Source organism: Panthera tigris, chromosome E1 (assembly GCF_018350195.1).
Source record: "Panthera tigris isolate Pti1 chromosome E1, P.tigris_Pti1_mat1.1, whole genome shotgun sequence".
NCBI classification, from domain to species: Eukaryota; Metazoa; Chordata; class Mammalia; order Carnivora; family Felidae; genus Panthera; species Panthera tigris.
In genome coordinates, this window is record NC_056673.1 from 54,805,115 (window position 1) to 54,825,900 (window position 20,786).

The following is a 20,786-nucleotide window of genomic DNA, read 5'->3' on the forward strand; positions in this document are numbered from 1 at the left end:
GGCTCTCTGACTCCAGGCCAGGGAACAGAATGTGGGCAGCTATAAATCAGAGGGCCTTGGGCCCTGCAGCTGCCTGAGCTTTGCCCAAGTCCTGCCCCGGAGAAACAGTTGTAGGAAGTGGGAGGTAAGATCCACACAGCCAGAAGGCTTTATGCAGTTTTAATTCAAGAGCGCTGAAACTGTGAATCCCAAATGGAGCTGCATTTGGAATACGAAGACTTGGCTTTGATCTTCCCACTCAGCCAGTGGGGTGCAGGATGCCCTGGAGTGGGCTGAGCTGGCACCAGATTTTCTATCTTATCTGGCCGTGGACAGGATTGGAGGGCAGCTCTCCAGAACTAGGGGAAAACAAACCCAGCCCACTGAGTCCCAGGACATGCTCTGTGTCAGGTGGGGTGGAAGGGACTTTCCAAGGGCAAAATGCCCTGCTCCTCCTCAAAAAGATCCAGGGCTCTTACACCCGTGGCACCTGAGGCCACATCCCAGAAGCCTGCCAAAGTGGCCCGCAAGGGCTGACACTGCCAGGCCCAGAGGCTCCTGGGTTGGTGCTTGCAGAGAAGGAAAAGTTGATGCTGCAAGAGACAGCTAATCAAAGGGAGTTAAGAATGAGTCACTATCTGGACATCTTGGTCTCTAGTTAGGGCTTAGAGTCCCACCAGTGGCAAGAGAAACCATTCCAAACCTTTTCAGGGCACCAACGGCCTGGCGTCTGGCCCGCCCCCTCCTAACCTTGCCATTATCCTTTGGCCCATGTCGAGGTCCCTTCTGGTAAGCAAGGCCTGAAGACTGCCCCACAGGGCAGTGGAAGGACCCCTCCCTACCTCACCCGTTGAGTAGGGAAGCCCTGGGGGCCTCTGACTAAGCTGAAGGCCAGAACTCCTACCCCTTCCCTACCACTGAGGGGCCGGACACAGTACAAAGGGGGCTTCCAAATGTGGTCAGATTCTAGTGGGATTCACCAGGATCAAGGGGACTGGGAACTGAGGGCCTCAGCAGTAGTTCTGGCTCTGCCATCAAATGCTCGACACCTTGAGCAAATCACTGCAATTCACCTGCAGGTTTCCTCCCCTTGGGAATACCCTAGGTACTCTTGAAGGTCTCTTCCGTGACTGTTTTGAAACGTGTCTGGCCTTGATAACCATCGCAGATCATGACTGGACAGTTAGGAATCTAGGGGCGTTCCCCCAGCCCCCACCCCCTCACTCTGAATTGGGAGACCTGGCCCAGCTCTCTGCCTGTTAAAGCACCAGGCAGCCTGGCCGTTCCGAACCTGTGTCTCTAGCGCCTCCTTGTGGCTCTGTCAGGTGCAGCTGCTCCCGGAGGCAGAGAAGTGAGGGGTAGAGAGTAAGAGATCACAGGTACCTTCAGGAAGGTACCACTGAGTGGCTTCTGCTTCCTCCTGCAGCCCTTGCAACTGAGCAGAGGCTCCAGGCTTCAACAGAACAGTGCTTCAGCCACAAGCAGCTGCAGCCAAAACTCACTCCTGGGTCCAAAGAGAAGCAGCAAGGACAAAGGACACATGCTCACTTTCCAAGCCTCCTGTTTTTCAGGGCCTAGCTCATTCACTTCCAAACTTCTTGGGGTCACACTTAGCCTACTTCTGCAGGACAAAAGCAGACTGAGCTCCTCCTGCCCTGATCCTACCACGCTGGACTAGATGCTGCAGGCTGGACCTTCTGGTGGCTCACCACTGAGGCCCAAGGAGAAAGCAGGGGAAAGTGCTGTGTAGTACACTTTACTCCAGGTCAGGGCCTCCACTCCAGGGCACCGCCTCTGCCCTTCCAAGGGAAAGGGGGCGTCCTGGCCATTCACCAGGCCCCCATTCACCTCTGTTCCCACCTCCACCCTGCCTCCTGTGGATTCGTGCTGTCCATTCCAGGTCTGAGAGCCCACTCCAGGTTTCTCCTGGCCAGCCCTGGAGCAGTTCATCCACACTGCCAGCCTGAGGGAGGCCAAGGCAAGTCCAGCCCAGAATCTGAAGGGCCCCAAAAGGAGGCTCCCAGGCTAGATGGAGGTAGGTGCACTCTGCCCCAAAGGCCTCAAAGGTTCACCTCCTTTGGACTGCGTGGTCCCACCACCCCCATTCACACAGGGTGGCTGCCCGCAAAGTCAGTGGTCAACGGGACTCTGACAGCCCATCTCTATAGCGCTTCTCTTCCACATGGCTGGTCTGCTCCAGAAGCCACTGCCGCTCATGTTCGGTCACTGTCAGTCTGAGCGTCACCTCTTGAAAGACGCTACTCACAGCCACCTATGTGAACCAGAGAGAGCAGAGCCAGCTAAGTTACAGCTATGAGCTCTAGCACCACTGGGGCTCACCGCCCAGGCCTCACCCTCCCACCAGTGACATCCTTACCTGCTCAAAGTGAAGCTTCCGGAACATCCGGATACTTGGTTCATTTCCTTGCCCAATTTTAGCCTCAAACTTGGTCAGACCTAGCTTGGTCACTCCTCCCAGAGAAGATCAAAAGAGAGGGACAAGCCACAGGGTGAAGCCCCCCTCCCACACACACCTCCTGCCCTTCCTGTCCCATTTTGCCTTGGAGGCACCTGTCACCTGCCCCCCCACCCTCAGGCCTGGAGAAGGCCCACTCCCAACATGCCCTCATGTGCCCTCACCCTCACCTGGGCCTGGCCACTTCTCCCACTGTCTGCTCAGACTTCCTTACCATAAGACATCATCATGAGAACAGCCTCGGTGCCAAAGCCTTTGCCCCTGCAGCTGGGCTCTAAGAAAAACAATGATAGTCACTGATGCTGTGTGCCAGGCTCCACCGCAGGTCCTGAACAGCTAAAACCTCATTTCATCCCTCGCAGCCCTACACAGTACTATTATTACCATTGTGCAGATAAGGCAACAGACACAGAAATTAAAATGACCTGCACAAGCGCTCTAAGCTTAGAGACCCCCAGCAACCTGACCCCGAAGCTGACCCTTTAACCTCAGTGTGCTGCCTCAAGAGGACAGTTTTGGGGAAAGGCTGTGGACCAAGAAGGACACAAACTAGCGAGGCTCCTCCCACAGCATGGGAAGATGCTCCAGATACGCTCATTTATTTTGGGAGGGTCCCCAGTGCCCAGTACCCCCCTAGCAAGGATGGGGCATGATGAAGTTGGAAGACCCCCAAACCAAAGGTTAAATTCGCATCTAAGCATAACATGAGAATAAAGGAAACCTCCACGGGTGAGCCACTAGGTGCTGGGCTTACTAACGTGGAACCCTCCATTGAGCTGAGGACCTTCTGCAGCCCCAGCTGGCTTAGGGTTCAGCAGATCGAGGGCCAGAAGGGAGGGAAGGCAGGGCCAGGTGGAACAAACCTGCAATCATGACCTCAATCTCACCCAAGGAGGGCTCCCCTGGATCTGTGAGGAAGAGGTTCACATCTCCTGCCATACAGCTCTCTTCAGTGGTGCGTGGCTGGGCCTGCCACTTCTCTGCATCCATCACAATGAATGTGCACTCTGAGGAGGGAGGCGACAGGGTTATCGCCTCCACTCCCCAAAGCAGGGGAGTAACGACAGTCTTCCCACCCAAACCAGAGAGCTGCAGAACATCGCCTCTGTCCGCCGGGAGAAAAAGGGGCCCAGAGCTCCCTTTAGCGGATTACAAAGCCCTAAATTTGCCTCACGCGGGAAAAGACAGTCTCCCCTGAACAGTAGCTGTATTCTCAGGGAGCAGTAACCACAACTGGGTTTGTGCAAGAGATGTGAGGGGCAGGGCCTCAATTTACAGCCAGAGCCCCAAATGCTTTACTCTCTCTCCCAGGCCTGATGCAGTGAGTGGGGAAGAAGACAGAAGCATCAGCCACGGGGACTGGCTTCAGTGGGCATAAGAGTATGACGGTTTCAGGCACTTTCCGGATTTTTCATGAAGGGCTTTTCACAAAGTTTCTGTGGCCCTGGAAGGGCTACAGCTGGGAATGAGAAAGGGAGAGAGGGAACCAGGAGACTGCCTCTGGAGCCAGCACAGGGCTTCTGCTTCTCACTGTCTGCATCTTCCCGCCAGCTCTGCTGCATCGAATACTCTTGCTCCAGGGTCAGGGGCTCAGAGGCTGTCAAACGCTGCAGCTCCTCTGATTTCATCCACTCGTGGTACCTGTAGGGACAGGGGGATGACCTTTGGCATGCAGGACTGATTCAGAAGCGCGGGCCTGACATTTTATGAGATGAGGAAATTGGTAGAAAAGAGAGGCCCACAAGGCTAACAGAGGGCTCATAAGAGACCCAAGGAAAGGGTCACAGTAGTTCCTAAGACAGAGAGCCACCAGCACAAGACCCAGACTGGTCCTACAAGAGAGCAGCAGGAGGGATCAGTTCTGTCTGTCCAGCTTCCCATCCGGTCTCAGGGGTCAGTGCGGGGGAGCAGTCTGAACTCAAACATTCCTCAAATTCCTGAGTGGAAGTGTCTAGCAGGCTGACCTCAGTAAGGAAGGCTGGACAGATCTCCACAAAGGCCGAGCACAGGAATCCCCCAAAAAGAAACCGCAAGTAGAGAATACACCCCCACATCCGCACCATCCCAGTCTAGGAGACATCTGTCAATTGCCAATTACCGCCCCCCCCCCCCCCCCCCCCCACACACAAGAGTCTGACCCTGCGACTCAGTTCTGGCCTCTTAAAACAGTAGACATCAGAACAACCCATCAGCTCAGTTTCATGACAAGCTGACATTAAGTCTTCAAGAACGGAACATATTCACTGACGCCAGAAGAACGTCACTAATTTACAATTGGGCAGTTCCTTCTTTTCTTACACACATTCACTTTAAATAATTCCTTGCTGAAAGTCCAAAAAGGAAGCTGGGAGGATGAAAGGGAAAAGCGGGGGATGAGTAACTTGAAGGGAAGTCGTCCTCCTCTGCTTCAGCATCCACTTTTTTCTGTCATTACTGCTCCAAACGATGATGCTTCTCCTTCTTAGAGGAAATAGCCTCTGAGGTTGGGGCTAAGGAAGGGAGGCCCTCCTGGCTGCACCTTGGAGAACTGGCTTGCACCCCATGTTAGGTGGACCCTTACCTAGGCACGTGCTCTGAGGTGTAGGGTACCAGCACCACCTTCTTTCCCAGCAGCAAGATGTTCTCATTTAATCTCATGGTAGCAGCCTGCAGGTGGGGAGGGCAAACACTTCAGGACCTTGTTTCCTCCCACTTAGGGTGGGAGCCCTGAGCCTTCAGTTCACTGAATGTCTCCCGGGGGCTAAGCTGTCAGAAGAACCTTGGTCCTTTCCTTCCAAACACTTCAGAGAACACGACTCTAGACCCCTTGAGAGAAGGGGAAGCGGGCTGGTTAAAGATAATTAAACAGGGGCGCCTGGGTGGCGCAGTCGGTTAAGCGTCCGACTTCAGCCAGGTCACGATCTCGCGGTCCGTGAGTTCGAGCCCCGCGTCAGGCTCTGGGCTGATGGCTCGGAGCCTGGAGCCTGTTTCCGATTCTGTGTCTCCCTCTCTCTCTGACCCTCCCCCGTTCATGCTCTGTCTCTCTCTGTCCCAAAAATAAATAAAAAACGTTGAAAAAAAAAATTAAAGATAATTAAACAGTTCTTGAATCGCATCTCAGGGGGTTAAGCCTGAGCTGCCATGTCTGCGTGTCCCACCTCGCCGAACGTGGAAGCCTGGAGCTCAAGTACCGACACTTAACCCCAAAGCTCCCATCACGCGCCCCAGTCCTGACACTCGGTCCCACGATCAATTTTCAGCCCCGCTTTAAGCCTATTTCCAACCCCTTCTCCCAGCGACACCCCCCCCCCCCACCTGACTCGGGCCCTCTCTCCTCCCTACCCACCAAGCCAGGCCTAATTAGGCTCCTTCAGGGTGAGGCAGACTTAAATTCTCACTCCCCTCCCCTTAGGGTGGACCTGTGGGCTACTCTCCTCGATCCCTTCCTTCCCCACCCCACCCCCAACACCGGGGTCCCAGAACGGCTCAACACACACCCACTCCCCGCCGAAGAAAGCGTCCCCACCCGAGGGGGCGATCCGCCTCCTGAGACAAGCCCAGCTTCCCCACCGGCCCGCGGCCTCCCAGCCCGCACGCGCGTGGGAGCGCCCCTCCCCGGTTTCCGCCACGCAGACGGCAGCCGCCCCGGCCCAATCCCGGTCCCGCCTCCGCAAGGCGCCCAATCAGCGCGCTGCGCCCCGCCCAGGGCGCGCACGGGCTAGGTGGGCTCCGAACGCGGGCGCATGCGCGCTGCGCGCGCTGGTGCGGGACAGCTGGCGCCGGCGGCAGCGGAGGGGTTGGAGGCGGCGGCCGGGAGTCAGCCGCCGTGCAGGTGTCCGGTCCGGCGGGAGGGTGGGATGGGCTGGGGCGCCGCCAGACTCGGGGCCCCTCCGGGAGGGAGGAATAAGTCGGGGAAAGGCTCGGAGCGGGGCTCTTGAGAAGAGGGGGAGGCTTGAGGCTGGGGAGCCCAGAGGCAGGGCAAAATACAGGTGGCGGGGGGCGGGGAATGGAGGACTCGTTCCAAAGGAGAGGTTTGGGGACCAGGAGTTGGGTTGGGAGGCGACCTGGAAAAGCCCCCAGTTTGTTGCCCTAGGCGGAGGTGACAGTTATTGGGGCTGCCGTGTGTGGTAGCGAGCTCGCTGTTCCTGACCTCAAACGTGGATAGCCACCTCAGAGTGTGCAAAGGGGGCGCTTGTGGTGGGGGAGACTTCGTGGCTTGTGGGTCTCCTCGTTTCACTTGGAGTCTGAGCGGCCCTGGATGCATTCATGCCCTGCACAGCAAGGAAAAAGTTCGAGGAAACCACCCTGGTGTCAGTCATCTAGGGCTGTCTCTCATGGCAGATGTTGAGGCCACGTCTGTAATAAAAGTACAGGGGGCGGGGGGAGGGGCGCCATCCAGAAGTGCCCCCACCTCCATCGAGGTCTATCAGAAAGTTGAAGTCTGCTCTTTTGCCTTAGGGAGCCACAGGAGCCGGCGGAAAGAGAAGAAACCTAAAGAAACTCGGCTGCCCACCGACCCTTCCTCACTTTTGGAAATGGCGGGAGAAATCACAGAGACCGGGGAGCTCTACTCTCCCTACGTGAGTTTTACCCACATGGTTGCCACCGGCTCCTAGAGAAGCAGGGTGCTTCCTCGACTGTACTAGCGATTGCCGCTGCTTTTGGACCCTGGCGAAAGCCAGGGTGGGGAACTCCATTCAGCAGGAGCCACGTTGCGGCGGTCCTGGCTCAGAGCATGTGATGGGGGTTGGCTCACGTGGTAGATGCTGGTCAGAGTGGTCAAGGAAACAAAACTGACTTGCTCACGCCTTGCGATATTTATGCCGGGGCCACTAACACTTGCGGGCTGTGCTGCTGTGGGTAGATGGTGACTGACAGCTACTGACTCTGGGTTTGCTCATCTCAGCAGTTTGAAAGTACTTTGGTTGCCAGCTGAGTTGTAAATTGTGCAGCTTTTATGGTCTCGGATGGCGTAAGAGGCAGAGAAAGCAGAGACTTCCAAGTGCAGTTTGCTGGAGTCTATAATTAGAACAATTAGAAGGACTGATTTCTTACTGTGTTGGGTCTGCGTTACCCCCCCCCCCCCCGCCCCCACCTCCCACCGGTACACCCAGTTTATCTTCCTTGTGTAATAAAAAGATTGGTCGTGGTTACATCAGAGTCCTCTTGCCTGGATACCTAGCTGGAGGATTGGAATAATCACATGATTGACTCATGTTGCTACTAAGTATCCCAGGGAAAAGCAGCACTGCCTTAAGTAGCAAAAGTCCTCTTTCTAGATCCACCTAGCCTGTGGAATCCCTGCTTTGTTTCTGCTAGCTTCCCAGACCCTCGAGCTGTGGTGTGATGGATAAGGAAGCATCTCTGAGGGGCACCTGGGTGGCTCAGTCAATTAAGCATCTCTTAATTTCGGCTCAGGTGGTGATCTCACAGTTTGTGAGTTCAAGTCCCGCATCAGGCTCTGTGCTGACAGTGTGGAGCCTGCTTGGAATGCTCTCTTCCTCTCTCTCTGCCCCTCCACCACTCATGCTGTCTCTCTCCAATAAGTAAATAAATTAAATAAGCATCTCTGAACATAGCTGGCAAAAAGCCATTTTCACACCAGAGTGTTCCTACTGGATCTGTGCCTTTTGTGTGTAGCACTTAAAGAGCCTCCTTCCCCTCCATAATTTATCGAGGGAAGTCTTTCTTGAACTTTGGACTGAACCTCATTGTGGTCCTTTCATCTGAGGAACTGGGTAACAGCTCACAGCCTCCTCCTGGTATCAGCAGTGAAGTGTCCACATTGTCCATAAAAGTTCCTGCTGCTTCTCAGAGCATCTGTATGCTTAGAGATGAGAAAACGAGTTACACTGAGTTTTGAAAAGGAAAATATTTTGATATGCTCACTTTCTTGTGTGTCTCCAGTTCACATAATCATTTCACACGTCGGCGTATACCCACAGGAAATTGGGCAGTAGGCCTGAAGGCCTCAGTGCGTTCTGCTTCCCACCCCCGGTTTTCCTGTGTGATTGGTTTTGTTTGAGGGCCTACTCTGGGCATTTGCCATAAACAACTGCTTGCATTCTCTTATCCTACCGGTGGAGAGAGATGGGAAGAGATGGGCGGTGGTGAGGTGGTATTAGGCAGGAGTTAGCGGTCAGGGTTTGAGGAGAGATCATGCCTTTTCTCTGAGTTTTCCCCTGATTCTGCCATCCTGGGAGAGAGGTTCTTGATCCCTTGTGAGACCAGGAGAAGGGCATAAGGTTCCCCATCGGCAGAGCCCAGAAAAGCAGTGGAACTCACTCCACTGCGGACATGGCTTGGAATCCCCTGCTCAGCACAGGGCAGGCATGACCCGCTCTCGAGGTCTTGGGAAACTGAGACACTGAGCACTTACTTGGTTCACGAAGGTGCATCAGCTCATAACTTGGGTTATTCGCAACACAGAGCCTCTCCCTACCTCTGTGTTGCCCTGTTGTCAGATCTTTTCTGCTTTTCGGGTGTTAGGGATGTTTGCCTTAGCTTGCATTGTTCTGCATAAAAATACCTGTACTCAGCAGACTGGCCTCAGAGGACTTACCTGTCAGGCCCTCTCAAGGAGAGTGCCGGATTCAGAACACGGTTCAGGCCCATATGCCACCCCCACATCCTCAAAGTGATCTCAGAACAGGCATGTCTGTTTCCCTATTTACGGGGACCAGGAGTGGCTCAGGACTGCGGGGATTGTGTGATCCAAATAGAGGATGAAGTGGACCACCACCTGCACAAGGATCAGTGGCCAAGGGCCCCTCCTGCCAGCCAGTCTTGCCAAAGATCGTTGCTGTTGCTTTCGAAGGACAGGCCGCTTGCTTCCGCATCTCTTTTGCCTTCTGTTTCCTTTGACAAGTGTCATTGGGGAAGCGGGCAAAAACCACCGTTAACTCCTGCCTTGTGCACATCTGGAGGTGAGGCCGCCAGGCATTAGGTAAGGCAGCAGGAACGCTGCACTGACATCCCTAGAGCACAGGGGAGCAGGTCCCCCATCCCGAGGAAGAGTGGAGAAGGGGAAGAGACGGTTTAGCCTGCAGCGGGGCTTTATTCTGCTTTTGGCCACACTTTCCACGAGGCTGTCCCCACAGAACCGTCAGGTAACCAGCAGAAGAGAACATCTCCTTCCTCTTCCTCCTGCCCCACAACTACCTTTGACCTGGCTTGTGGCTTAGCTCAGATCTGCTTCCTGCTCCATAAGTCTACTCCTAGTTGGTCCTCGCTGACACCTTTGCTGAAGGTCAGAAGGGTTTAACTCTTGCCAGGAAGGTGAAGACATCTCATGTTATCCTACAGGGCTCCCTGAGCCCCCCTAGGCCCAGAGTACTCCCTTTGAAACTGAAGAATGTCAATAGTGCAAGAGAAGTGTGACTGCCCATTTCTGCTCCTAACTGCTAACAGCACGTATCCCAGTTAACTCCTTTTGTAAAGTTCTTAAGGGTGTTTTTTTTTTTAATCAAAAATTTTTAATTTTTATTAGAGCTCCGTGCCCAGCACGGAGCCTGATGTGAGGGCTTAGTCCCACAACCCTGAGATCATGACCTGAGCAAAAACCGAGTCAGACGCTTAACTGACTGAGGTCGTGACCTGAGCCAAAATCAAGAGTCAGACGCTCAACTGACTGCACCCAGGCGCCCTTTAAAGGTCTTTTTCGCTGAGACTTATTTGAAGTTTCTGTTGGGATTATGTCTTTATCAGCAGTGGTTCTCAGCTGGTGGCAGTCTTGCCCCTCCCCCCCCCCCATATCCCAGGACATTTGGCAACGTCTGGAGACGTTTGTGATCATCCCAGCACAGGCACGAGGCTGGGGAGTACTAGAACCTAGTGGGTAGAGACCAGGGATGCTACTAAACATCCTACAATCCACAGGACAGCCCCACAACCAAAGAATCTGGCCCCAAATTCCAACAGTGCTCAGCCAGAGATAGACCCTTGACCCTTCATCTCAAGACCTTCAGGCATCACTGAATTCAAAAATGCCTCTTGTACTGTTACAAAACATTTTGGCAAAGAACCGTCACTTTCCCTCTCACGAGAACCTTCACCAAGGCCATTTTCCAAAAAGAAAAAGGGTCTACCCTTCATATGTGTTCTTGCTTAGAAGGGCAACATGCGGAGAACAAAGCTGCAGGGAAAGATGTAGGAACACGGTTCAACCTTGGTTTAATCCTTCTGGGATCTGTCTGTGTGATCACACTGAGACCATGGTGTTTACAATGGGACAGAGACTGTGAGGCTTACGTTAGAGAGGACCTCGCCAGGTCCAGTCAGCTCAGCCAAGGATTCCTAGCTGGAGGCTCTGTGCCAGGCACCCTGAGAAGTGACACCGGGACCTCAGTTGTAGCAATGGGGAATGGATGAGTACACCAACATCGAGAACCAGGACATAGGAAGTAGTCTTGCTCTAGGGGTTCAAAAGTGGGGAGCAGACTGGAAGGGCTTTGTGGGGGAAGCAGCATTTGCGTGTGTCCAAGTGCTGGGTGGGATTTGAGGGGCCGGTGGCCTGTGCCAAGTGTAAACAGACTGTGAGCAGAGCTCTTTCCCGTCTGCAGGATGCCTTCCTATCCAGCACTCAGATGTGCATTTAGCACCTGCCTAGAAGCCTGTCCCTCCCTAACCACTGCCCGGCCCCTTATCCCCCAGCTGTATTAAAACAACAACAACAACGCTGGGAGAATGGGCCCCAATTTGTGTGATAAAAAATTCAGTACGTGGTTGTTTTAGAAAAATTTTCTAAATACAGAGAAGCACAGGGTGCCTGGGTGGCTCAGTCAGTTAAGTGTCTAACTCTTGATTTCATCTCAGGTTGTGATCCCAGGGTCATGGGATCAACCCCCACATCAGGCTCTGCGCTGAGCATAGAGCCTGCTTGGGATTCTCTCTCTCCCTCTCCCTCCACCCCCTCCCTCTCTTTCCCTCTTCCCCTCCCTCCCCACCCCCTGTCCCTCTCTCTTGCTTGTGCAGTCTCTCTCAAAATAAACTTGAAAATTTATACATATACGTGTGTATATATACACACATACATATATAAAAAGTACGTATTTTAAAGAACAAGGAAGTAAAAATGAGAGATGGGTAGGTGTTCATAAGTGTTTCTGTTGCTGTTTTAAACAGGGATAAGCAGTAAAGCAAACTGTAAACGAGCCAATGTCGTAGAACACAGGAAGACCCGTTAGGAAGCGGCGGTCACGGCCCAGGCTGGAAGCGATTTAGTTTGTAAACGGGAGTGTGACCAGAGCTAGCGACAAAAGACTCTTCAGAAGTAGAATCGCTAGGACTGGGATACGCGGGAGGGGGAAGGCGGGGGTGACTAGAGACCGTGGATTTGAGGTCTGCAGAAAGACTGATGCGGAGGTGAAGCCACAGGACTGAGTGAAGTTGCTGAGGGAAAGGAGACAGTTTACATCAGAGCGTAAGAAGGAGTAAAGACTAAGAAAGTCATTGGATTGGGCAAATAGGAGGTCATTGGTGATTTTGAAGAACATCGTTGCAAAAGAGCTCTGGGAGTGGAAACGCAAAGTACAGAAACTTGGAAATGAAGGTAGAGGAAATAGGTAGCTTCTTTGGTGAGTGGGGTTAAGGGTAGTGAGAGGATTGTGGGTTTTTTTTTTTTTTAATGTTTGTTTATTTTTGAAAGAGTGTGAGTGGGAGAGGGGCAGAGAGAGAGGGAGACCAAGAATCCCAAGCAGGCTCTATGCGCTGTCAGCACAGAGCCCAATGCAGGGCTCGAACCTGCAAACCATGAGATCATGACCTGAGCTGAAGTCTGACGCTTAACCGACTAAGCCACCCAGGCGCCCCAAGAGGGTGGTGGTTTTTTGTTTTTGTTTTTTTTTAATTTTTTTTTTTAACATTTATTTATTTTTGAGACAGAGAGAGACAGAGCATGAATGGGGGAGGGTCAGAGAGAGGGAGACACAGAATCTGAAACAGGCTCCAGGCTCTGAGCTTTCAGCACAAAGCCTGACGCGGGGCTCGAACCCACGGACCGTGAGATCATGACCTGAGCCGAAGTCGGCCGCTTAACCGACTGAGCCACCCAGGCGCCCCGAGAGGGTGGTGTTTTAAAGGTGTCAAGGACATTTGTAGGCCGAGGGGAGGAGCTGGTAGGAAGAAGATTCCAGAAAGAAGGACTGAGCCCAAAAATTCGGGTGCAGGAGGAAGGTCACATGTCCCCCATGGGTAGAGAGGGAGTGGGAAAGATGCAGACACTGATTGTTGAATGAAGAGGGAGTGAAGCTGGCGGAGGGCACATCAGATGGCCTCAGTCACCTCTGTGACACAGGAAGCAGCCTTCAATTGAGAGAGGTGGAGGTCAGGGGCTAGGGCTTGAAGAGGTTTCCTTTGGGAAATGCCAAGAAGTCCATGGTGGAATAAAGAAAATCAATGCTGTTGGAGCACAGGTGAAGGAATCATTCATCTGTGGTAAAACCAGTCATTATAATTAAAAAGAAAAAAAAAATTTCCAGGAACTTTTAGCAGCTTCATATAGGAAATAGAGGAAGCAGGCGCCGGGTCTGTCCAAGGCTGGGGTCGGGAGGGTCAGAACAGGGGAGGGTGTGTGAATCATGGGTAGAGGGTAGAGAGCACTTTGTGGAACTAGCTCATTGTACACGAGGCCAAAGAATGCAAATGCGGCCAGAGTGGAGGGGGTGGCCTGCGTGGGGAGGGTGAGGGGACTGCAGGTGTTGGTGGGAATGGATAAGGCTGCAGGAGTCTTCAGCTCAGAGAAAGGAATTTCCTGATCGAGATCTAGAAACAGGAACATTACAATTGACAACTAGAGTCAAGGAGCGCCTGGGTGGCTCATTTGGTTGAGCGTCCGACTTTGGCTCAGGTCATGATCTCACGGTTCGTGAGTTCGAGCCCCGCGTCGAGCTCTGTGCTGACAGCTCGGAGCCTGGAGCCTGCTTTGGACTCTGTGTCTGTCTGTCTGTCTGTCTGTCTCTCTCTCTCTCTCTCTCTCTCCCCCTCTCTCCCCCTCCCCCTCCCCCTCTCCCCCCCTCCCTGACACACACACTGTTGCATGCATGCTCTCTCTCTCTCAAAAATACATTAAAAAAAAAGCAGCTAGAGTCAAGTCAGTGTGAATGAGAATTTAAAATCTGAAGTCAGTGACTCAGGAATTGCACGCAGAGCCTGGTTGTCAGGGGCGAGGGAGAGGGTCTGCTGGTGGGTACCTGCCTTCTTTTTGGAGTGATGAAGCAGAATTAGATGATGGTGCTAAGAACCAGTAAATTGTGTCCTTTAAGAGGGTGGTTTTTTAAATTAAGTTTTTTATTTTAATTCCAGTATAGTTAACATACAGTGTTAGAGTGATTCAGTCCCATACAACCCCGGATGCTCATCACAACAAGTGCACCCCGTAACCCCCATCACCTATTTCCCCCATCCCCCCACCACCTCCCCTCTGGTACCCATCAGTTTGTTCTCTGTAGTTAATACTCTATTTCTTAGTCTCTTTTTTTCCCTTTGCTCCTTCATTTTGTTTCTTAAATTCTACATATGAGAGAAATCACACGGTATTTATCTTTCTGTATTGACTTATTTAGCGTTACACTTTCTAAATCCACCCATGTTGTTGCAAATGGCAAGATTTCATTCTTTTTATAGCTGAATAACATTTCAGTGTGTGTGTGTGTGTGTGTGTGTGTGTGTGTGTGTGTGTGTGTGTATATGCCACTTCTTTATCCATTCATCTGTTGATGGACACTTGGGCTGTTTCCATAATTTGGCTGTCATAAATAATGCTGCAGTTAACATAGGGGTGCATGTATCCCTTTGAATTAGTGTTTTTGGTATTTTTTGGGTAAATGCCCAGTAATGCAATTGCTGGATCATAGGTAGTTCTATTTTTAACTTTTTGTGGTGCCACCATACTGTTTTCCACAGTGGTTTCACCAGTTTACATTCCCACCAGCAGTGCACGAGGGTTCCTGTCTCTCCACATCCTTGCCAACACTTGTTGTTTCTTGTGTTGTTGATTTCAGCCATTCTGACAGGTGTGAGGTGATGTCTTGCTTTGATTTTCATTTGCATTTCCCTGATGACTGATGTTGAGCATCTTTGCATGTGTCCGTAGGCCATCTGGATGTCTTCTTTGGGGAAATGTCTGTTCATGTCTTCTGCCCATTTTTTAATTGGATTATTTGGGTTTTGGCTACTGTATAAGTTTTTTATATATATTTTGGATGCTAATACTTTATCAGATATGTCATTGGCAAATACCTTAAAAGGGTGAATTTCATGACATGTGAATTCTATCTCAATTTTCATAAAAATCCCTGAAGTCAGTGTGGGCAGGACGGTAGGGAAAAGGAAGCAGCATGAATGTTGACATCCCAAAGGACAATGGCAAGAATGGATAGAGCAGGGTTGGGTCATGTGCTGAGAGGTCTTGGGAAGAGTGGAGGTTTTTTGAGGTCAGCGCTGTGGTTCATCCTTGCGCCGGGTACCCCAGATGTGGCAGTGTGTCCTCAGGAAGCCTGCAGCCTGGTTGGGCAGAGAGCTAACCTCTGAGATGCAGCTTTGAATGCTAGGAAATGGCAAGGTGATGGGGCGGTGCCCAAAAGCAGAGAAGGAACCAAACACCGGAGACCTCTTGGAAGGTCCGACAGGAGGCGGGACCTCTTGGAAGGTCCGACAGACAGCCTTCCAAGTGTTGATGTTCCCTTCCCTAGCATTTGGTTGCACAGCACACCTTCTTAGAACCTCGGCCAAATTCTCCCTTCTGACCTGCTTCTCTGGCCTCCCTGCCTCCAGTTTGGCTGTCACCCAGGGTCATCTTTGGGAGCCACTGCTGGGAGAGGTTAATTAATTTCAGAGCTTGAAGGTCACTTCTGTTGCTTCCAGGTGGGACTGGTGTACATGTTTAACCTCATCGTGGGCACTGGTGCACTCACCATGCCCAAGGCCTTTGCCACCGCCGGGTGGCTCGTCAGCCTGGTCCTGCTGGTGTTCCTGGGCTTCATGAGGTAAGAGGCTGGCACACAGGGGCCGGGAGGAGGCTGCCCAGAGAGTCCTGACTTCTCTTCATTAACATGAGGAAGCGTGCCTGGGGGGCAAGGAGATGTCTACGGTGAATCCTAACCAGAGTGGCCCAGAGACAGGAAAGGAGACGCAAAGGCTTCCAGGTCTCATGCTAACGGAGCAGTTACACAATCTGATCAGTTAAGAGTCAAGACATCCAACTGGGCTTTGGAATGTTTCATGTGGCGCTCACGTTGCCTCTTGGGCTGGTTGACTTCCCCGGTTGTATGCTTTAGTGATGGTACCATCATCAATTTTTGTTCTTCGAGAAAATACCACCTGGCCACAGAAAAAGAATCTGACAAACCTCTACAGTGATAAGGGAAGTCAGTTTAGAATTTAGAATTTGCTTAAGATAGCCCACAAAGTAAGTGATTATTAACACACGGGGAGGCACATAATCACATGTTAATCTCAGCCCACTTTGTGCCTGGCAGCAAAGAGGTGCCCGGTGCCTTCCCAAGCTTTCAGGGGCACCTGCTCCTAGAGCCAGGTGTGTGGGGTTCACCAGCTGGTGCCTCACAGAGGGTAGATCCTACTTGAGGCTCCTCTCGGATTCTGCATGCAGGCGGGGAGTCATTCAGCAAGTATTCAGCAAGCCCCAGGCTCGTAAGGGATTAGGACTATGCATTTCCAGGTGGGAATCTATAGGCTGCCAAAAAGAGGCAAGGGAACACCTGGAAACATCCCTCAGAAGGACCTTCCCTGGGAGAAGTGACACCAGGCACTGTTCTTGGGTTGGGTTACAGGTGAAGCAAATTGGGACGTAGAAGAGGCTGGATGGGAAAATGCTCACATTTCTGTTTCTTCACTCATTTTCTCTTGGGGGGTTTCGTGGCCATCCTTGGCTCATTACATACTGCAAGTCCTTGTCCTTCTGTGGCTCTGCTGTCCCCTTTAAAGGACCTTCAGCACAGGCAGCTGTCTGAATGGGAGGTGATGATTGGGGGTCCCCAGTTAGGGGCGGCCATGTCCCCTCCCTGCTCAGCCCATTTATATTTGAACATGATCGATGAGTTGGCTTTGTGCAACCATGAGAATCCTTTTTATGCCTTAACTAAGATTGATTCTAGTTTTATTTGCAAAAAGAAGGGAAAATCTGAAGTCCTTAAAATGGTCACTTAGGCAAGATAATGAGAAACCTTTCCAGAAGGTGCTGAGGCCCTGGAATGGGAGTTTTAGGACTGGCTGCCCTCCACCCCCTGAGATGGAGTGGATGTGGCTGAGCAGTCAGCCTGTGGCAAGTGAAGGCACTTGAGGAGGGCTGGGCTAGAGCCTCAAGAAGGATGGAGATGACTGTGCTGTCTGGGGTCCTTCAGCAGGGAGAGACTCCACCCTTGGGTTTACCAGCAGGAGGGCGGCTCCCCCCTCCCCCCCAACCCTGCCCCGCAGCTCTGCTGACTGGAGGACCCATGCACTCCAGCTCCGGCTGAAGTCTGGGCCTCTCCAGCTTCCCTAAGCGGAAGAAGAGAGAAGATGGTTTTGCACTCTAGTTTGACTCTGCAGCAAATGTCTGGTGCCACCTCTCAGTGTCCTTTTTGACTCGAGCCATAAAAATGCAAGCTTATTTTTACATTTGCTAGGTTATTAGGAAAGTAAAGGTACTGCCGAAAAAGGAAGGAAAGACAGAAACATGGAAACACATTCTGGAACCTAATGTCCTTTCCAGTTATCCGTGCTGTGCCCCGTCCATCAGTGAATGGACCTGGGAGCTGACTGCTTGTCTGTGTCCCAGCACGGAGAGTGGAGAGCTGCCCGCTGCCCTTCCCAGAAGCTTTCAGAAGGCCCATTGTGACTTGGCCTCCTCCCTGCTCTGCCCCCAGCAGGCCCCCTCTTGGTGTGCGGTACCACATCGCCCCATGTCCCCTCTTCCCCCAGGCTCACGCTCTACCCCCGGCCCCCATCAGCTTATTTCACACCCCTCTCTCCCGTGCATCAGAACATATTCTAAACATAGACAAGGACATGAAGGCAAGCACGCAAGATGTCCCTTACGCACACACATTTTACCAGGTCAAATGCATCTCAAAAGTCCCCTAGGGAACAGCTCTCAGAAGAGAGAATGCTTTGGGCTTCTTGGTCTTGAAACGATTTTTCCTTTTTCATTGTGCCACCTCCAACCTCCCACCTGCCTTTGGCAATTAAACTGTGGCCTTACTCCGCAGCTTTGTGACGACTACCTTCGTGATAGAGGCCATGGCCGCGGCCAACGCTCAGCTCCACTGGAAGAGGATGGAAAACCACCAGGTGTGTGTATTGCCCTTGTCTCCAGGCTGCGCCTCTGGCCAATTGTGTGCTAGAAGAGGCAGCCCTCAGGGGCCAGTTCTTTCCCTCCCGATGTGTAGGGGGCTCACGTCCACTGCACGTCTCCAAGACCCTTGTTCCAGAGCCAAAGCTTTACAGCCGCATAAGCTCACTGAACACATGCAGCCTCTGCTCCCTTAGCATCATGTCAGGGGTCCCCTTGAGCCCCCTACCGTGAGCTCACTCATCATTCTGAACCTCTAGTCCCAGGAACAGCATTGCAGCTTCAGATCTGACATCTGCATGTCTGTGCCTTCTCATGTGACAGCATGGAGGTGTTGAGAGGTGCCCCTAATTAGATGCCTTCTGGAAAGAAAGATCAAAGGAAATGGGTTTTCCAGTTTCCCGTGGGTTTTCTGTAGAGTTATGTGCCCCTCTTTTTTCCTTGTTTGTCCCCTCCCTCCCCCCGCCCCACCCCCTCCTAGGAGGAGGAAGAGGAGGACTCCTCCACAGCCTCCGACAGTGACGTCCTTGTTCAGGACAACTACGAGCGGGCAGAGAAACGACCCATCCTGTCAGTGCGTAAGTGTTGGGGTTACAGGCCGGCAGGCACCTCCCTCTGGCCCACAAGGTTCTTCCCTTGTAGAGAGAGCAACGGAGTCTCTCTGCAGAGACCGTCAGGCCAGAGCACTAGCCGGGGACCCGGGATTCACCACTTGCTCATGTTAGCGGCTTGGTCAGGCTACTCACCTCATCACCCTGGGCACACTGGAAGCTTGAACCGATGTGAGGTGTTCGACTCATCCTCCTGTCCCACCAATCACACATGTCTGACAGGTCCCTCCCCACTCCAGCCGAGCCAGGGCCATGTGACCCAGCTTTTCTTCTCCCCTCCATTACCAGCACCCCTGGGATCCCTTTCTATATATTGTTTTAAACATTTCAAGTGGAGAAACATTAGAAGTTTTTGCAAGAATTTGAAATGCTGGGGCACCTGGGTGACTCAGTTAGTTGAGCATCCAACTCTTGGTTTCATCTCAGATCATGATCTCGTGGTTTGTGAGTTGGAACCCCGCGTCAGGCTCTGTGCTGACAACGTGGAGCCTGCTTGGGATTCTCTCTCTCCCCGCTCTCTCTCTCTCTCTGCTCCTACCCCACTTGTGCTCACTCTCTCTCAAAATAAATAAACTTAAAAAAAATAAAGAGAATTTGAAATGCTTGAGGATTTCCTCAGTCTGGAGAATTTAGTGAACTTAGTGCCCCCTCTAGGAGCTTCTCTGAATGAAAACCACTTTCTCTTCCTTGTCCTTTTGGCTCCACAGAGAGACGTGGATCTCTGAACCTTTTTGAAATCACAGACCGGGTGGAGATGGGACAGATGGCCTCCATGTTCTTCAATAAAGGTATGAGTTCTTTCTCAAGGTGGGGTGAGGGCAATCTGACAGACCTTGACAACTAGGGAGGGGGCTGACGGTGTCGGCCAGATCCCAGTGCGTTTGCAAGGCCACCTTGCCGAGAGGCCTGAGCCGCTCTCATTGTTTTCCTGAATCTCTCCCCACTCATCAGCATTAGGAATAGAAAGGCAGCTCCTTGGCTCTTCCTGCTCATAGAGGTCAGGAATCCTAAGCAGCTTTCCAAGGAAGGAAGCCAGTGGAGCCGGCTGGTAGTTTTATGCCTCTTGCTCGATTGCTTCTGACTTGTCTCTTTTTCCTTCTGGACTGTTCAGTCTAGAACAACACAGGGCAGCTACCTGTGACAGTGGTAGGATACACCATGCACATGCCTTTGTGTGTGTGTGCCTGTCTGTGTGTGTGTGTGTGTCTCTCTCTCTCTGTCTCTCTCTCCCCCCCTCTCCACCAGTGGCCAGCAGAGGGCGCCAGGAGTCCACACACAAGGTTACTGTCTTGGAATCTGTGTCTGATTGTGACCCCTCCTCACTCTACCTGCTCCTTAGCAGGACTGGTTACAGCTGAAAGGATCCCCCCACCCCACCCCCAGCTCAGACGCTGGGTCGCTGGGTGTTCTGTGACAACACTCTATACCTCCCTGGCAAATGTTGTTCTTTGGAAGATGTGCTGTTTAAGGGTATGGTTTTTCAGTACCCAAACCTGTCCGTTTCCCCTTCAGAGACAGTCAGACACATCTCAATAAATCCTGTCTTTGTAAGAATTTTATCTTTGGAAGATCCTCTGCCCTTTGGTCACAGAGGGGTGGCATCTCCACCGATTCTTTCCCATCTCCAGTGTGGCTGCAGTAACTTGGAGCCTGGGGAATTATAGAAACCAGAGTCTTCTCGACTGCTTTTCAGGACATTAAGCATTTGGTTTATCACTGGTGGTGTGATTTGACCGTCCAGTCTGGAATGTCATGATCATCAGCCAAGGATTGCCTGAGGGTCTGGTTCCTGCTTCCCTACCAGCCTCACAGAGGCTTCCAGAATTCGTGAAAATCAGACTGGTTGTGTCCAGCCCACTCTGTGATTTTCCTTTGCTCCATTTCTACCTCTCCCCATCTCATTAGACGAAGATAAGAGCATAAACCTTTCCCCCTGGCAGCCGCACCCAATCCCCCTGCAAATGCAAACTTTGGAGAGAAAACGCACATTGGAGGGAGGACATCCGCCTTTGAAACTTCCTTTCCGATGAGCATGTTTTACAGTCTGCCCTGACTTCTGTAACAATTCTGGGAACCTGTGGTTTTGGTGTTTTTTTCTCCCCCTCCAGACGAGACTTCTAGTTTACCCAGATCTAACAGAAAAAAAAGGAGCACTTTCATACAAGAGCAGCCTCACACTTAGGGGACACTGTCTCCTCTGCTTAGCGTTTCCCACGCTCAGCACTATTGACACTTAGACTGGGTCCTTCTTTGTTGTGGGGCCTGTCCTGTGCATTGTGGGATGTTAAGCAGCATCCTTGGCCTCCACCCACTAGGTGCCAATAGCACCTGTCAGTTGTGACAACCAAAACGTCTTCAAATGTTGGCAGATGTCCCCGGTGAGGATTGTGAGGCAATCACACTCCGGGGGGAAAACCACTGCTCTGTTCTATTCCTAATTCATGGGCAGTTCTCT

General features: G+C 52.1%; 2 protein-coding genes across 6 annotated transcripts in view; one reads left to right on the top strand and one right to left on the bottom strand.

Annotated features, from left to right (window-relative positions):
* Window positions 1-21: 21 nt before the first annotated feature.
* On the bottom strand, window positions 22-6,078 carry NAT9 (N-acetyltransferase 9 (putative)). 4 transcript variants are annotated; one of them, XM_042965508.1, is made up of 7 exons: window positions 5,961-6,078; window positions 5,016-5,101; window positions 3,987-4,096; window positions 3,319-3,462; window positions 2,670-2,729; window positions 2,357-2,451; window positions 22-2,251 (listed from the first exon to the last, which is right to left on the bottom strand). In XM_042965508.1, exons 2-7 carry the CDS (start codon window positions 5,090-5,092, stop codon window positions 2,117-2,119), a joined length of 621 nt encoding a protein of 206 aa, XP_042821442.1. In that variant the 5' UTR covers window positions 5,093-5,101; window positions 5,961-6,078; the 3' UTR covers window positions 22-2,116. The 4 variants fall into 4 exon arrangements, with proteins under 4 accessions (XP_042821442.1, XP_042821441.1, XP_042821443.1 ...); XM_042965507.1 differs by having other exon boundaries at window positions 5,932-6,078; XM_042965509.1 differs by lacking the exon at window positions 5,016-5,101 and having other exon boundaries at window positions 5,932-6,078.
* An 818-nt stretch (window positions 6,079-6,896) lies between these two features.
* Window positions 6,897-20,786, top strand: part of TMEM104 (transmembrane protein 104) — a 58,819-nt gene continuing 44,929 nt past the window's right edge. For both annotated transcript variants that reach the window (XM_007091234.3, XM_015541656.2), the window contains exons 1-5: window positions 6,897-7,014; window positions 15,296-15,417; window positions 17,638-17,719; window positions 18,202-18,298; window positions 19,039-19,119. In XM_007091234.3, the coding sequence (XP_007091296.2) occupies window positions 6,970-7,014; window positions 15,296-15,417; window positions 17,638-17,719; window positions 18,202-18,298; window positions 19,039-19,119 (427 nt within the window). In that variant the 5' untranslated portion in view covers window positions 6,897-6,969. The remainder of the gene's footprint in view (window positions 7,015-15,295; window positions 15,418-17,637; window positions 17,720-18,201; window positions 18,299-19,038; window positions 19,120-20,786) is intronic.

Coding starts and splice junctions, on each gene's coding strand:
- NAT9 (XM_042965508.1), bottom strand. CDS start 5,092: ATGAGATTAAATGAGAACATCTTGCTGCTGGGAAAGAAGGTGGTGCTG. Junction 4,097..5,015: donor ACCTCAGAGCACGTGCCTAG/GTAAGGGTCCAC, acceptor CTGTCCCTACAG/GTACCACGAGTGGATGAAAT. Junction 3,463..3,986: donor CTGGCGGGAAGATGCAGACA/GTGAGAAGCAGA, acceptor CTCCCTCCTCAG/AGTGCACATTCATTGTGATG.